Raw genomic sequence first — 16,317 nt, forward strand, 5'->3', positions numbered from 1 at the left:
GATGGAGGCTCCACCACTGCCCTGGGCAGCCTGGGCCAGGCCTTGACAATCCCTTTAGGAAAGAAATTATTCTTCATATCCAAATTAAACCGCCTCTGGTGCAACCTGAGGCCATTTCCTCTCATCCTATCACTTGTTCCTTGGGAGAAGAGCCCAACCCCCACCTCACTGCAGCCTCCTTTCAGGGAGCTGTGGAGAGCAATGAGGTCTCCTCTTCTCCAGGTTGAACACCCTCAGTTCCCTCAGCTGCTCCTCCCCAGCCCTGTTCTCCAGACCCTTCCCCAGCTTTGTTGCCCTTCTCTGGCCCAGCTCCAGCTACTCAATGTCCTTCTTGGAGTGGGGGACCCAAAACTGAACTCAGGACTCAAGATGTGGCCTCACCAGTGCTCAGTAGTGGGAGACAACCTCTCCAGTCCTGCTGGCCACACTGTGCCTGATCCAGGCCAGGATGCTGTTGGCACCTGGGCACACTCTGGCTCCTCTTCAGGTGCTGCTGACCAACACCCTCAGGTCCTTTTCCTTTGGGCAGTTTTCAGCCACTCTGCCCCAAGCCTGGAGCACTCATGGCGTTGTCATGACCCAAGTGCAGGACCCAGCACTTGGCCTTGTTGAGTCTCACACCAATGGCCTCTGCCCATGGATCCAGCCTGGCCACATCCCTCTGAAGAGCCTTCCTAGCCTCCAGCTGACCAACACCCCTGCCCAGCTCAGCATCCTCTGCAAACTTATGGAGGATGCCCTCAGTCCCCTCCAGACCACTGATAAAGACATTAAAGAGAACTGGCCCCAGCACTGAGCCCTGGGGAACACCTCTGCTGCCTGGCCACCAACTGGAATGACCTCCATTCCCCACCACTCTTGGGCTGAGTAGGTTCACCTCACTTTCTCAAGAAAGAACTGAAGTCATTCCCTTTGAAGCCCCTGTGCTGCCAGCACTTAAACACTCACCATTGCTGGTGTGCAGGACCTAAGCAGCAAACCACCACCCCCTAAGCCAAACACAGCCCCACAGCAGCAGCCAAGCCTCTGAGTGCTTCTGGAGGACCACCAGCAGCAGCCAATGCCAGCAGCTGCCAGTGGCCAACAAGACCAACTGTGTTGTTGGCAAGGATGAGTGCTTGGGATGCCTACAGGATGGGACCTTTCAGCAAGCTCCCACTGGAGCTGCAGAGCTTTGGCCAAAGATCCTCACACCACCACCCTCCCTCAAGTGCAGCACACCAGGCTCACCTGTTTAACCAGCATCCTCTTCTTCTCTTCATTCTGCTCATCCCTGGCTTGCAGATCCCTCTCAAACTGGGCTTTCATAGCTTGCATGTTCACCTCCAAACGCAGCTTAGCATCTTCGGTGGCCTGCAGCTCATCCTCCAGTTCCTCAAGCTGAGTCCTCATCTCTTCAACCTGCTGCTCCAAAGTTCTCTTTGACTTCTCCAGTTCATGTACCTAAGCCAAAAATATTAATCAGACCTTCTCCTTCAGGTAGGCTCAGAAACATTTTGGTTGTAAGAGTCCTTTAAGACCTTTGGGGCCAACCATTAGCCCAGCACTGCCAGGTCCCCACTAAATCATGTCCCTCAGCACCACACCTACATGGCTCTTCAAGTCCTCCAAGGGATGGGCATTCTGCCACTGACCTGGGCACCTCAACATCAGCAGTTAAGAGCCAAACAAGAACTGAGCTCAGGACACTGTTTGGTGAGGGTCTGAACTGGTTAAGGGACTAGAACAGGCAGAGCAGCAAACCAAACATCTCTGCAGATCACACAATGGCTTAGGTTGGAAGGGACCTCAGACATCATCTACTCCAACCTCCCTGCCATGGGCAGGGACACCTCCCACCAGGCCAGGCTGCTCAAGGCCTCACCCAACCTGGCCTTGAACAGCTCCTGGGAGGGGGCATCCACAACCTCCATGAATAGCCTGTTCCAGAGTCTCACCACCCTGGTACTGAAGAGCTCCTTCCTAAGCTCCAGCCTAAGCCTGCTCCTTCCCCTTTGCTGCTGGCCACCCTCATGAGCAGTCCCTCTTCAGGTGACTGGACAGAAGAGCTGTGCAGTGTCACAGAGGACAAGCAGCAGTGGCACAAGCTCCCAACTGTAGCACAGCTGCCACTAGCCACTTGGCCAGCAGCTTCAGCTCCCCATGGCTTCACCCCTTTGGAAGGGGCCTCAAGTCAATGAAGGCCACCCCTGTACTCTGAGCATAAATTCTCTGGATTTGGGTTATAAACCAGCTACAGAAAGTTGTGTTTCTGTGTCAGGTTACTCTCCCCAGCCAGGGAGCCCTGCTGGGTTGCTCCCCAGGCAGGGTGTGGAAGCACACTCACGTTTTTGCCCACATCATCTTTGGAGCTCATCAGGTCTTCCATATCTGTCCTCAGCTGCTTGTTCTGTCTCTCAAACTCTTCCTTAGCTTCCAGGGCTTCCTCCAGAGCCCGGGCCAGGGACAGTGCCTTGGTTTCCTTCTCCCTTGCCTCTGCTTCAGCACGGTCTCTCTCCTCTGCATACCTGGCAGAAATGTTCTTTTCTTCTGCCAGCATCTGCACATAAGAAACAATGAGCACAGCTCATGAGGTCCTAGGACCAGGTCCTTCCTGCCTCAGGGGTTAGTCAATGAATGCTCTGTGTGTAGCTGGCCTCCAGAAGCTGTCTGCTCTCTCCATCTTGATCATAGCACTAGGAAAGAAACAGCCACAGCTGCTCTGGGATGAGAGGAGCAAAGTGAATTCCAACTCCAGATGAAATAAGGGCTCTATGATTTTCACCTTTCCTCCCTCACACCCAGTCGTGGTCTATCTCAGGAGATAGAATACTCCAGCTTTGGTTCCAATTTCCTTTGTGTGTACAAAGAGCTTAGGGCTTTGGAGTGGCCTAGGCTGGAAGGGACCTCAGACATCATCTACTCCAAGCTTCCCACCATGGGCAGGGACACCTCTCAACTAGACTTGGTCACCCAAGGCCTCATCCAATCTAGCCTTTAACACCCCCAGGCAGAAGGTATCCACAAATACTCTGGGCAGCTTATTCCAAAGTCTTACCACCCTCCTACTGAAGAACTTCTTCCTCAGCTCCACTCTAACCCTGCTCTCCCTCAGCTTCAAACCATTCCCCCTTGGCCTGTCTCCAGACACCCTCAGGAAAAGTCCCTCTGCAGCCTTCCTGGAGGATCCCTTCAGGTGTTGCAAGGCAGTTCTAAGGTCCTCCTGGAGCCTTCTCTTCTTCAGACTGAACACCCCCAGCTCCCTCAGCCTGTCCTCATAGCAGAGGTGCTCCAGCCCTCAGATCCTTGGACCCTCAGGAAAAGTCCCTCTGCAGCCTTCCTGTAGGATCCCTTCAGGTATATGAAGGCAGCTCTAAGGTGCCCCCAGAGTCTTCTCTTCTCCAGGCTGAACAATCCCAGCTCCCTCAGCCTGTCCTCACAGCAGAGGTCTAACAAGACTTGAAGGTGGCATTTAGCTCACTGGATTTAGGCGAGAAGCTGCTCTGAACAAAGGCCAAGCTGCTCAGGAAGGATCCCTCAACACCCACACCACTCTGGCCAGAGCCTTCTCCCTGCCTGCAGTGACACCAGACAGGATGTCCCTTGGCAATCACAGCCAGCAGCAAGAGGGCAGGGAGCCAGGCTACCTGATCAAACTTCTTCTGCTTTTTCTCCAGGTTGGAGACAATCTGGCGCTGGTGGTCCAGATCCACCATCAGGTCGTCCAGCTCCTGCTGCAGGCGGTTCTTGGTCTTCTCCAGCTTGTCATAAGCCATTGCCTTCTCCTCCAGGCGCTGGCTCAGGGACTCCATATCCTTCAGTAATTTCTTCTTGCTTTCCTCCAAGCCTTCAATGGTTCCCAAGTCGTCATCCACCTTTTTCTTAGCATCAGCCAGCTGGAAGGCATTGAAAGAAAACAATGTGCAGCATGAGAGGGAAAGGAAGGCAGCAGGTCCCAACAGCCCCAGACAGAGGTGTCCTTGCTAGCTGGGGTGACACAGGCATTGGGAGCTAGCAGCAGAAAGTCACAGAATCTCAGCATGGTGGGGTTGGAAGGGACCTCTGGAGATCATCCAGTCCAACCTCCTGCTCAAGCAGGGCACCCACAGTGGCTTGCCCAGGAGCACAATGGCCCAGCTGGGCTTGGAAGCTCTCCAGAGGAGACTCTCTCTGGGCAGCCTGCTCCAGGGCTCCAGCACCCTCAAATCCTGCCCATGGCACTGGGTTGTCCTGATCATTTCTGTGGAGGAGAAAGGCCACAGGAAACTCTGTTCTGAAACCTAGTCTAGCATGTGTGCAAGTTCCATGGCACCTCTTCAAGAGGGCTGGGGCACCAATACATCCCACCTGGAATGTGCTGACCTCCCAGAATCACAAATCATTTTGGCTGAAAAGACCTTTGAGATCATGGAGTCCAAACCACTCTCTAACTCTGCCATGGCTGCTGCCAAACCCTGGCCCTCAGCACCACATCCCTGCCTCTTGTAAACACCTCCAGGGATGGGCATTCCACCACCTCCCTTGGGCAGCCTGTGCCAGGCTTTGAGGTCCCTCTCAGGGCAGTAGTTTCTTCTAGTGTCTGACCTAAACCGTTCCTAGGGCAAGTTGAAGCAGTTTCCTCTTGTCCTGTTGCTTGTTGCTAGGGAGAAGAGGCCAACCCCCACCTCCTTCCAACCTCATTTCAGGGAGCTGTAGAGAGCAATGAGATCTCCCCTTCTTTTTTCCAGGTCAAGCAGCCCCAGTTCCCTCAGCTGCTCTCCTAGGGCTTCTTCTCTAGACCCTTCTCCAGCTTTGCTGCTCTTTTCTGGATGTGCTCCAGCCCCTCAGTGTCCTTCCTGGAGTGAGGATGAGAGAGCCTTACAGAAGTCCTGCCATTTATAACAGCTTACCTGTGCCTGCAAGGCCAGCATCTGCTTCTCCAAGTTCTTTCTGGCCTCCTCTTCCTCTTCCTGCTGCTCCTGCAGGTTGTTCTTCTCCTCTTCCAGCTGCCTGATCCTGCTGCTCAGGTTGAGTTTCTGGCGGGTTTCTTCCTGAAGCAGCTCCTGTTACACAAACATGAGGCACATCCAGAGCTCACTTGGGTTTGCAGTGGCCTTGGGCTACCATCCTCCTCCTCCATGTGGAACTTCAGGTTTGGTTACTTTTCTCACAGCATCTTTGTCCACAGACAAGCTGGGATTTGGCTTTTCCACAGGCCCTGGTCATTCCTTTGGGGCACACTTCCAGCTTTACAAAACCCCTTTCTGAGCAGGGAATCTGTGCCCCTGGGCTGGTCTAGATGTTAATGGATGATACTTTGTCATCTTTAAAGGGATGAGCACAGAAGTCACCTTCCAAACCTCCTGTTCTGCTCTCAGCCAAGCATCCAGAGCAACTATTTTAAAGCACTCAGGAGGAATGCAGAGCAAGGAAGCCTGCAATGGCAGCACACTGCCAAGGTTTCAAGAGAAAGGGGAGGTTCAAGACAGCTGGAGTTTGGCAGTGGAGCCTTCTGTCAGCACAGACTAATGGAAGGTGTGACCACCACCATCCCCTCTTCCCCATCCTGCTCCTCCCAGACCTCTCCAGTTGTAATGAACACTACTCAAGTAGTCAGCATTCTCACAAAAGGAAGATGAAAAGAGGATATTTGAGTGATGAATACATGCAGCAAAGTGCATTGCTGAACTCCAACCCAAACCCTGGTAGCTGAACTTCAGCTGTCAGTAAAAGACAAGAGTGCTGTCCCTTGTGCCTTTCACACATCCCAAGGGTCTTATTTACATTCATATTCTAAGTGAAAAGCACTTTTGGATTTCATTTTTCTCTCCCATAGAGTCTAAGACAGAAAAGAGAAGCTGAAAGGCTCCAGTCTGTCAAGTTTTGAATCTTAGCTGATGAAAAATTGGCTCCACATGGAGTTGAGCAACCACGGGACACCCCATTTTAGCTTCTGCACAAGGGATCTTCCAAACCAAGGCTGGAAATGTACTTTTGTGTTATGCATTGAAGCCAGAACAAAGCTCCAGTGCAAGGCTGGAGCCTCCCTGCCCACACACCTGTGTATCCTGAAGCTGAGATTCCAAGCTGGCTGCATCCTTGGCAAACTTGATGCCTTTCTTCTCTGCTTCCTCCAGGAGACTTGAGACATTATCCAGCTCATTCTGCAAAGCAGACAGACCGAAGGTGAGAGACTGTGGCTGGCTGACAGCAAAGCCTGCACCCCACAGAACCTCCACAGACACCAGGTGGCAGGGTACCCACAACATCCTGCCCAGGATCACCATGGCCCAGCTGGGCTTGGAAGCTCTCCACACAAGGAGACTCCACAACCTCTCTGGGCAGCCTGCTCCAGGCCTCCAGCACCCTCACAAGAACTTTCTCCTCCCATTCAGGTGGAACCTCCTGGGTTCCAGTTTGTGCCCATGGTCCCTTGGCCTGTCCTTGGGCACCACTGAGGAGAGTCTGGCCCCAGCCTCTTGCCCCCCACAGCTCCTTCAGCTCTTGCTGAGCATTGCTCAGCTCCCCTCTGGGGCTGCTCTTCTCCAGCTTCTCTTACCTGCAGCTTGTTGGCTTTCTCAGCCAGCTCCACCCTCAGCCTCTCTCCTTCGGTGACCTTGGCAGTTAGCTCTTGAACCTGAGCATCAAGCTTCTTCCTCTTGTGCTCAGACTCTGCCTTCACCTGCTGCAGCACCTTCACTTCACAGGCCAGCTCCTTGTTGTCAGACTCTAGACCTTGCTTGTTTTTCTCAAGATTTGCTTTGAACTAGGGAAGGCAAAAGGAAAGAAAGAAATTAAATCAACACTTGGTTAGGAATGGTAAAAGGAAAGAAAGAAACCCAACACTCCGTGTGTGAATTAAAGGTTTCTGCTCAAAACCATGCAGCAAATCAGATCGAGTTGAAAAAGATAAAACAAGTGCTGAGTAAGCTCTGAGCAGAGTAGAGAGTGTTTAAAATGTTGAATGGAGCACTCTTTGTAGGCAGCCAAAGCCCAGGTTAATGCAGGTTATTCCACCTTCCTCTCGCAAGCAGCAGTGAGGAGCAGAAGATACTTCCATGAAGCCAACAAAATCTGGGATGTGAGTGCTGGAAAATGCCTGTTTGAGTAGCACTGTAAGTAGGAAGGAATGTGCCCATTACCAGCTCAGCATGGCTCATCTCACAGAAAGAAAAGGAAAGCTATCAGCCAGAGCTGCCCTCATTTCAGGAGGCACAGCAGCCTGCCAGTGCACACCAAAGCTCTGCTCAGCACCACCCAGACAGCTGTCACAAATCTGGTGTAAAAACAGTCATTAACTTCAGGGGTGTTTAAGTGCCATTGTTACACTGACAGCACAGGCCCTTTGGTGAAGGCTGCAGGGTATTCTTCTTCCTTTCCATCTTCTTTCATGAATAAGGAGCAGAAGACATGAGTAAGATCTTCAGGTGTGCCAAGTACAATTTCCACCAGCTTCAACTACGACATTTCTCACTTAGCATAAAATACTACACTACTGCCACACATGGACTGCACACAGGGACATTTGGGAATGACCCAAAGCAGCATTTCACAAACTGAAGGTGCTTTAGGGTGGGGCTTTTTCTGGCAGTGTTGGAATAATCCTGCTTTTTGTGCCCAACGCTCAACCTGCACCAGCAGGACCAATGAATCATTTTGCTGGGAAAAGATCTTAAGATTAAATTCAATCATTGCCTAACTCTACCAAGCCTGGTGCTAAAACCATCTTTCTCAGCACCACATCTCTGCCTCATCTAAACACCTCCAGGCCTGGGGATTCCACCACAGAATGGAAGGGTCCTGAAGGATTACTTTCTAGGTAACAGTGGAGTTAGAATGAGACAGCCCAGCACCCTGGCAAGCTGAGTCCTCAAACTCTCTCAATCTTTAAGAATCCTTTACAAGGAAGAAATTTCTTCTAATGTCCAACCTAAACCTGTCCTGGTGCAACTTGAAGCCATTTCCTCTTGTGCATCAAAGCTTACCAGGGAGAAGAGACCAACCCCCACCTTGCTATATCTATGCTACCCGGGAGAGCATCCTCCTGCCTGCTCTGGAGGTGGTCACCAGAGAACACCAGAACACAGCTGTGCAAACTGGTGAGATGCTCCACAGGCACCTAGCACTGGGGGCACAGCACAGGTGTCAAGTTAAGGGAGGCTGGCAGAACCTTCCCCACTGCCTGCATGCCCAGCTCAGCTGTGAGTGCTGATACTACATTCACCTTACGTGGGAGCACTGCAGCTCACTCACACAGAGATCTGGCTCTCAGCAGCTGGAGAATGGCTACAGGACATGATGTGTCCCTAGGTGTGCCACTTCCAAGCCTAAGGGACATTTCTCAGATGCCAAGGCAGATTCACTGAGTGCATGAGGTTGGAAGGGACCTCAAAGGTCATCTTGTCCAACCCAGCTACAGGCAGCAGGGACACCTCCAACTAGAGCAAAGTAATCAGGGCCACAGCAAGGCTGACCTTGAATGTCTCCAGGCATGGGGCCTCAACCACCTCCCTGGGCAACCTGTGCCAGTATTTCACCACCCTCATTGTGCATTCCTCCTGATGCCCAGCCTAAATCTGCCCTGCTCCAGGTTCAAACCATTGCCCCTTGTCCTGTCCCCACAGGCCCTTCTCAACAGTCCTTCCTCAGCCCTCCTGTAGGTCCCCTTCAGGTACTGGAAGGCTGCTCTAAGGTCTCCCTGGAGCCTTCTCTTCTCCAGGCTGAACAGCCCCAACTCTCCCAGCCTGTCCCCACAGGGCAGGTTCTCAGCCCTCTGATCATTGTGCCCTCCACTGGACCCTCTCCAGCAGGTCCATGTCCTTCTTGTGCTGGGGGCTCCAGAGCTGGACACAGCCCTACAGGTGAGGTCTCAGCAGAGCAGAGGGGCAGGATTCCCTCTCTCCACCTCTGGCCACACTGCTTTTGCTGCAGCCCAGGCTGTGATGCATTCACCTACACCTGCTATGCACATCCAGATGACAGCCCAGCTCTGCAGGTGTGGCTGGGACAACACTTGGGGAACTGGCTCCAACACTTGGGGCCCTCCTGCAAAGGCCTGGGGCACAGAAGTGCCTTTCTGCAGTTAGCTTTCCTCTCACCCTCTTGGCCTGCTCGAGCTGCTCCGAGAGCTCCTCCAGGGCAGTTGCATGCCTCTGCCTGATTTCCTGGATCTGTGCTTCATGGTTTTTGGTTTCCTCTTCAATTGCTTTCTTCAGCTCAGCCACCTCCTGCTCACGCTTTGTCCTAGAGGAAGCATCAAAGAGTTACCCCCCAAAAAAAAAAAAAAATCAGCCTTTTAAATTCAATGACAGAGGACTTCCAATGGTTCCTCCCCTGCAGCCATCCAAGCCTACCTCAGCTCCTGCTGTGCTGCAGTGGTGTCCAAGGTATCTTCCAGTTCTGTTTTCAAAGCCTCCAGCTCTTCACTCAGGTCTCTTTTCTGCTTCTCTGCCTTGTTGCGTGATGCCTTCTCAGATTCCAGATCCTCCTGGAGCTCTGCAATCTGAGCCTGCAGCTCTCTGATCACTTTCAGGGCGTTGTTCTTCTGCACTGCTTCATCATCCCCTCTGGTGGACAGAGGCACAACAGTGAGCCCCCCCTGGATTACTCCAGAGCTGTTCTCACAGCAGTCTATCATTAAATTATGGAAGTGACATCTCAACCCTAGCACTAGAATCAAAACAGACCTTCTGAAACTCCCTAGATAGGAAAGCACCACTGTGATGGTGAGAAGCAGAGTGCCTCCAGTACTACAGCTGCCTCACCAGGGTGTTGAAGCTTTCCAGTTCACACACAAGCAGCCCCAAAATGCACCACCTGGAGGCTTTTCCCTGCCTGCAAAATCAGACATCATGTCTCAAAAAACACAAAAGGTGTTTACCTGATATCAAAAAGCATCACACACATCTTGATGACCTCCACCCCACCTAGTCCAAGTACTTCATTAAGAGGCTCACTGAAAATTAGTTTTTTTCCGCCTCTGGGTGTTGAACTCTGTGGGTCTCCAAAAGCTTCCTGAGCCCAAACTCTGCTGTTCCCTGGAGACACTTCAGTGTTTGCAGGTGTGTAGAGTAAAGATGCTGAGAAACACTTTAAGGCTTTCTTTGCCATGTCTACACACAGCACAGCTGTCCAGAGGTGCTCTGCTACAAAGATCAGCTGCCCTCTGCTTTAACCATTCCCAGTTTCAGCTGAAACTCCTCCTGGGCCAGCAGGTTTGCACCACACTTGCCCAGCTGTGTCCCCCACTGTGCTCTGACCTAGCAAGGGCAGCCTGCAGCTCCTCTTCCTTCTTGGCCAGCTGGATCTTCAGCTCTTCAATCTGGGCCTGCAGCTCAGCTATTTGGTCCTGCAGATCTGTTGTTTCACCATCAAGTTTTCTTTTAGCTTTCTCAAGTTCCTGGCGGGTCTTCTCCTCCTTTTTTAAGCGCTCTAAGAAAGAAAAGAATTGGATTTACTTGTTGGGTTTTTCATTTTCTCTTCTTATCTGAGGGAAAACCTCCCTGCTCTCTACAAACTCCCTGACAGGAGGCTGGAGTGAGCTGGAGGTTGGGCTCTTCTCACAGGGAACTAGTGATAGGACAAGAGGAAATGGCTTCAAGTAAACCAGGGGAAGTATAGGTTGGAGATTAGGAGAAATTTCTTTGCTGCAAGAGTGGTCAGGGATTGGCAGAGGCTGCCCAGGGAGGTGGTGGAATCCCCACCCCTGGAGGTGTTCCAGAAACCTGTGGCCATGGCACTTGGGGCCATGGTTTAGTGGCCATGGTGGTGTTGGGTTGCTGGTTGGACTGGATGATCCTAGAGGGCTTTTTCAACCTTAACTATTCTATCATAAGGTTCAGGGGCAGGAAGGGGTGAGGGGAAACTTTAACTTATATTCTGCCAGTTCTTTGTCCAGCCTGCAGCTGGAAGGATTACTGGGAATGAAATGGCCAAACAGAACTGCATGGTTTAGATAAAGTCCTAAAATACAGGCAATGACTGGAAAAAAAAACAAAAAAGATTGAAACAAGGAATTGAAAAAACCTCATTGTGACCTAAAATAAGGAGTGGGATCTAACAGAAGGGCAGTTGGAGCTGCTAGGCCAGATATTTATAGAATGGCTTAGGTTGGAAGGGACCTCAGAGATCATTTATTCCAAGCCCCCTGCCAGGGGGAGGGACACCTCTCAACTAGGCTTGGCTGCTGAAGGCCTCATCCAACCTGGCCTTGAACACCTCCAAGGAGGAGGAATCCACAGACTGGAGGAAGAAGTTCTTCAGTAGGAGGGTGGTGAGACTCTGGAACAGGTTGCCCAGAGAGGCTGTGGATGTCTCCTCCCTGCTCTATGGTTTTATGACTTCTCTCACCCCTCCTTAAGCCTGCTGCTGGGTCAGGATATCATCTTCTACACAGATAGGGAGACATCTTCAAGAATTATCTCTTGGATTTACCTGTGGTTTGTTTGGCATCTCCCAGACATAGACTGATAGAATCCTTTTGGTTGGAAGAGGCTTTTAGGATCACCAGGTCCAACCATGAACCCAGCACTGCCAGGTTACCACTAGCCCATGTCCTTCAGCACCATATCTAAAGAGGTGGACAATCTAAAGAAACTTGTTCTAGATGGTTCCTTGTTCAAAGTCCAGCACTTTTGCCTCTGTTTTCACGTCACATTCCTGGTGAGTGCCAGTGAGCACAGTGTCAGAAGCCCCAGTTTTGTAATTGGGGAAGTTCACAGCCCTTCAATTCAAGTCTCAGGGCCCAGCAGTGCCAAGACTCTACCAGAGAGACTTTAATGGCTTCTTGAATCACCTCCAAGAGTAAATATTATTTTGCTGTGCTTCATTGGCCAGGAAACTGCAGGCCTTGTATTTAACTTTAAATTTCCATTTCTAAGGTCATCAGCCTGGGAACAGTCCCATAACCAACCCCATCTGTCAAGTGCCTTCAGAAGCACCAGTCCTGAGTTAAGCACACAACTACTCCAGCAGTATTTTCCAGTGAGTAAAGCTCACTTCTGCCCACTTTAAGGCCTCTGAAGATGATTTTGAAAGAAAAGGATCATCTATTACCTCCTATCCCTGTCACAGTCACATAATTGTTTTAGTTGGAAGAGAACTAAGATCATCAAGTCCAACTCTTAGCCCAGCACTGCCAGGGCACCACTAAACCATGGCCCTCAGCACCACATCTCCATGGCTTATCAATCCCTCCAGAGATGGGGACTCCACCACTGCACTGGGGAGTCTGTTAGTTCAATACCTTCCTATACAGAGATGAAACTTTGGTGTTCTTCCATAAGCACAGCACCTTGGGCATATGCAGCAAGACAGCCATGGAATTGCTGGAGCAGGTCCAGAGAAGGGCAACAAAGCTGGGGAAGGGTCTGGAGAACAGGGCTGGGGAGGAGCAGCTGAGGGAACTAGGGGTGTTTAGTGTGGAGAAGAGGAGGCTGAGGGAGACCTCATTGCTCTCTACAGCTCCCTGAGAGGAGGCTGCAGTGAGGTGGGGGTTGGGCTCTTCTCCCTAGTCTCAGGTAATAGGAGGAGAGGAAATGGCCTGAAATTGTGCCAGGGGAGGGTTAGGTTGGAGAGGAGGAACAATTTCTGTGCTGCAAGAGTGGTCAGGGATTGGCACAGGCTGCCCAGAGAGGTGGTGGAGTCCCCATCCCTGGAGGTGTTGGGTTGATGGTTGGCCTTGATGATCTTAGAGGGCTTTTCCAACCCAAGCAAGTCTATGATTCTAGAACAGGCCACAGAGAGTACATGCAAAAACTATTGCCAGATGAGGACAATTAGGGCAAATTTTGCCCTGGCAGTTCATTCATGTTGCACAAAGGCTATTTACAGCCACAAGCAATTTAAAGCCCCTGAAATGAAGCAAGGTGACACACAGGGTCAGTGCAGCCTGGGACAGCACAGTCAGGAATGACGAGTCAAAGAGGTGGAACCGTTTTAGCTCCACAAAGCATCAAGCAAAACAATTTAGATTTGCTTCTTCAAGCAATATTGGAAGCCTAAGGACTGCCTACAAACACTCCCCCCAGATGTGGGTTGCTCCAAAGTGCTGGTGCAGGGCACCTTCCCAGGACAGATGTGTGACCCTGGGCCCAAGGGACTGTGTGCAGCAGCAGAGCCTGGAGTGTGTCTGCAAACAAAATGGGTTCTCAGCAGTGGAACCTAACAAGCTAAGCAGGAGACAGACTGAGCAGCCAGATGGAGCAAGGCTGTATTTCAAGGTGCAGAAAAGATAAGAGCTGTTAAGACATGGACATAGAAGGTTACAGTTCTGCACACTGGAGCAGGTCCCATTCCCTTCCAGCACAGTGTCTAAGCTGTTAAGAGACAAATGTGGTAAGAAACAGAAGGGGTTGGGTTGGAAGGGACCTTCCAAGATCATCCATTCCAACCCCCCTGCCATGGCAGGGACACCTCCCACCAGCCCAGCTTGCTCAAGGCCTCATCCAGCCTGGCCTTGAACACTTCCATGGGTTGGACTCTCCACAACCTCCCTGGGCAACCTGTGCCAGTGTCTCACCACTCTCACCCCAAAGAATTTCTTCCTCCTCTGCAGTCTCAATCTCCCCTCACCCAGCTCAAAGCCATTGTCCCATGTCCTGGCACTCCCAGCCCTTGTCAAAAGTCCCTCCCCAGCTCTCCTCCAGCTCCTTCAGGTACTGGAAGACTGCTCTAAGTTCTGCCTGGAGCCTTTTCTCCAGGCTGAACAGTCCCAACTCTCTCAGCCTGTCCCCATGGGAGAGGTGCTCCAGCCTTGGGACCTCCTCTGGACAAAGCTTCCAAGAAGAACAAACCTTCCAAATCAGTGATCATCATTTCCTGCTTGTTCTTGAGCTTGGCCAAGTTTTTGGCCTTTTCTTCTTCTTCAGCCAGCTGAGAAGTGCATTCAGCAATTCTATCCTCCATCAGCTTCTTTTCCTGGGTGGGAGAAAGAAGAACTTCAGGATCATAATCTGCAAATAAATAACTGAACATAGGCAATCCAGACAGAGATCTCTCAGAGCATATCTAGGCTGATTTCAAGTGACTGACCTGTCAGTATTAAGGACCAGATGGGATATTATAGGAACAGAAATTTTTGTTTTCCAAGAAAGTGAATGTAACACCTGGGAGGCCTGGTTGTGGGACAGCATCTGCTGTACCCCTTTGGTAATGTTTGTAAAGAGCAAGAGTAGCTATGGAGTCACAGAATGGGTTGGAAAGGACCTCCAAAGGTCATCCAGTCCAACCACCTCTGCACTGAGCAGGGACATCCCCAACTAGATCAGGTTGCTCAGAGCCTTGTCAATCCTGACCTTGAGTATCTCCAGGGATGAGGTCTCAACCACCTCCCTGGGCAACCTGTTGCAGTGTTCCAGCACTGTCATGGTGCAGAACTTTTTCCTCACATCCAATCCAAATCTGCTCTGCCCTCATTTCAAGCCATTGTCCCCCATCCTATCACTGCAGGCCTTTGCAAACAGTCCCTCCCCAGCTCCCCTGTAGTCCCTCCAGGTACTGGCAGTCTGCTTTAAGGTCTCCCTGGAGCCTCCTCTTCTCCAGGCTGAACAACTCCAACTGTCCCAGCCTGTCCCCACAGCAGAGGAGCTCCAACCCTCTGACCATTTTCATGGCCTCCTCTGGACCCTCTCTATTAGTTCCATGTCCTTCCTGTGTTGGGGGGCTCCAGAGCTGGCCCCAGCCCTGCAGGTGAGGTCTCCCCAGAGCAGAGCAGAGCAGAGGGGCAGGATTCCCTCTCTCCATCTCTGGCCATGCTGCTTTGGATGCAGCCCAGGCTGCCAGTGGCCTTCTGAGCTGCAGGTGCCCATTGCTGGCTCCTGTCCAGCTTCTCACCCACCAGCACCCCAAGTCCTTCTCTGCAGGGCTGCTCTCAATCTCATCACCCCCTAAAGCCTGGACTTACATCAAGGATTACCTCAACCCAGGTGCAAGACCTTGCACTTGACCTTATTGAACCTCATGAGATTTTCCTTAGCTCACCCCTCCAGCCTGTCCAGGTCCTGCTGCATGCCATCCTCTCCTTCAGACTTACCAACTCTGAGTACCACTTTCCAGCTCTTAGACTGGGCAGTCTCATTGGAAAGCTTGCAGGACAAACACCTCCCTTTTGAAGGCCTAAAGAATCTCTCAGTGTCTCAGCTTCAACCTCTCCAAGCCCCACAGGCATAAACTTCATTGATCAACTCAGAGCAGTCTCCAATGCTTTGAGAGCTGTCCTGTGGCACTGCCATGACTTCTGTGCAGAACCTCCACCATGAATACTGGGTCTCACCTTCAAGAATTTGGAATTTTGGTCCTCCAGCAGTAGGATTTCTTCCTCCATCTTCTTGATCTTGGCTTCAGCTGTCACTTTTTCAAGCTGCAGCTTCTGTCGAGCTCCCTCCTCCTCATCAAGCTGTTCCTCTAGGTCCTGGGAAGAAAGGCAACAGCCTCTGTGCATCTTCCACCTTAGCCACCTGCTGCATTGTTAACTGGGTGACAGAGATGTGTGATTTTGAAGAGCCACCTGCCCTAACCAACACTCCAAATCCATATGCTTTGCTGGAGTCACTGGTAGGGTCACTGAGCTGGTGAGCAAATTAAAGGCCATGTGGCACAGATGGAATCTTTTCTGCTCTGGATTTCACAGAATCATTCAGGTTGGAAAAGAGCCTCAGGATCACCAAGTCCAACCATTATCCCTGCTCTACAAGGGTCACTCCTAAACCATAGCCCCAAGCACCACAGCCAAACCACCTTCAAACACATCCAGGCTTGGGGACTCCACCACCTCCCTGGGCAGCACATTCCAACCCCTGACCACTCTTGCTGGGAAAAAACGTTTCCTACTGTCCAGTCTAAACCTACCCAGTGGCAGCTTGAGGCCATTCCCTCTTGTTCTGTCACTAATCACCTGTGAGAAGAGACCAGCACCAACCTCTCCACAACCTCCTTTCAGGTAGCTGTAGACAGCCAGGAGGTCTCCCCTCAGCCTCCTCTGTTTCACACTAACCAACCCCAGCTCCTTCAGTTGCTCTCCATCAGATTTATTCTCCAGGCCCTTCCCAGCTTCCTTGCCCTTCTCTGCACTGCCTCCAGCACCTCCACATCTCTCTTGGACTGAGTGCCCAAAACTGGACACAATAGTCCAGGTGTGGCCTCCTACCAGAGCTGAGTGCAGAGCTTTGGCTGAAGTGTGCTGTCTAAGAAAGACACACTCAGAGTCCTTCACCTTCCTCATTCTGCATTAAAAAATAACAAATTCTACTTGGTGACAACCAAACAGATCAGGCTTTAGGACAAAGACTCCCCAGCATCTGAATAGGGCACCTGGTGTTTAAGTGCAAGAGTCACCACAGGAAACCCCTCCTGACGTCAGTG

The 16,317-nt window shown here is 51.4% G+C and overlaps 1 protein-coding gene across 4 annotated transcripts in view; it reads right to left on the bottom strand.

Annotated features, from left to right (window-relative positions):
- MYH10 (myosin heavy chain 10) overlaps nucleotides 1-16,317 on the bottom strand; it is a 128,892-nt gene that overhangs the window by 9,365 nt on the left and 103,210 nt on the right. For all 4 annotated transcript variants that reach the window (XM_054393715.1, XM_054393714.1, XM_054393713.1 and 1 more), the window contains 11 exons: nucleotides 15,230-15,367; nucleotides 13,752-13,875; nucleotides 10,218-10,389; nucleotides 9,312-9,524; nucleotides 9,057-9,201; nucleotides 6,518-6,724; nucleotides 6,018-6,122; nucleotides 4,869-5,021; nucleotides 3,627-3,875; nucleotides 2,327-2,539; nucleotides 1,231-1,443 (listed from right to left, as the gene is read on the bottom strand). In XM_054393715.1, the coding sequence (XP_054249690.1) occupies nucleotides 1,231-1,443; nucleotides 2,327-2,539; nucleotides 3,627-3,875; nucleotides 4,869-5,021; nucleotides 6,018-6,122; nucleotides 6,518-6,724; nucleotides 9,057-9,201; nucleotides 9,312-9,524; nucleotides 10,218-10,389; nucleotides 13,752-13,875; nucleotides 15,230-15,367 (1,932 nt within the window). The remainder of the gene's footprint in view (nucleotides 1-1,230; nucleotides 1,444-2,326; nucleotides 2,540-3,626; nucleotides 3,876-4,868; nucleotides 5,022-6,017; nucleotides 6,123-6,517; nucleotides 6,725-9,056; nucleotides 9,202-9,311; nucleotides 9,525-10,217; nucleotides 10,390-13,751; nucleotides 13,876-15,229; nucleotides 15,368-16,317) is intronic.

Source organism: Indicator indicator, chromosome 29, assembly GCF_027791375.1.
Source record: "Indicator indicator isolate 239-I01 chromosome 29, UM_Iind_1.1, whole genome shotgun sequence".
In the NCBI taxonomy this organism is placed as follows: domain Eukaryota; kingdom Metazoa; phylum Chordata; class Aves; order Piciformes; family Indicatoridae; genus Indicator; species Indicator indicator.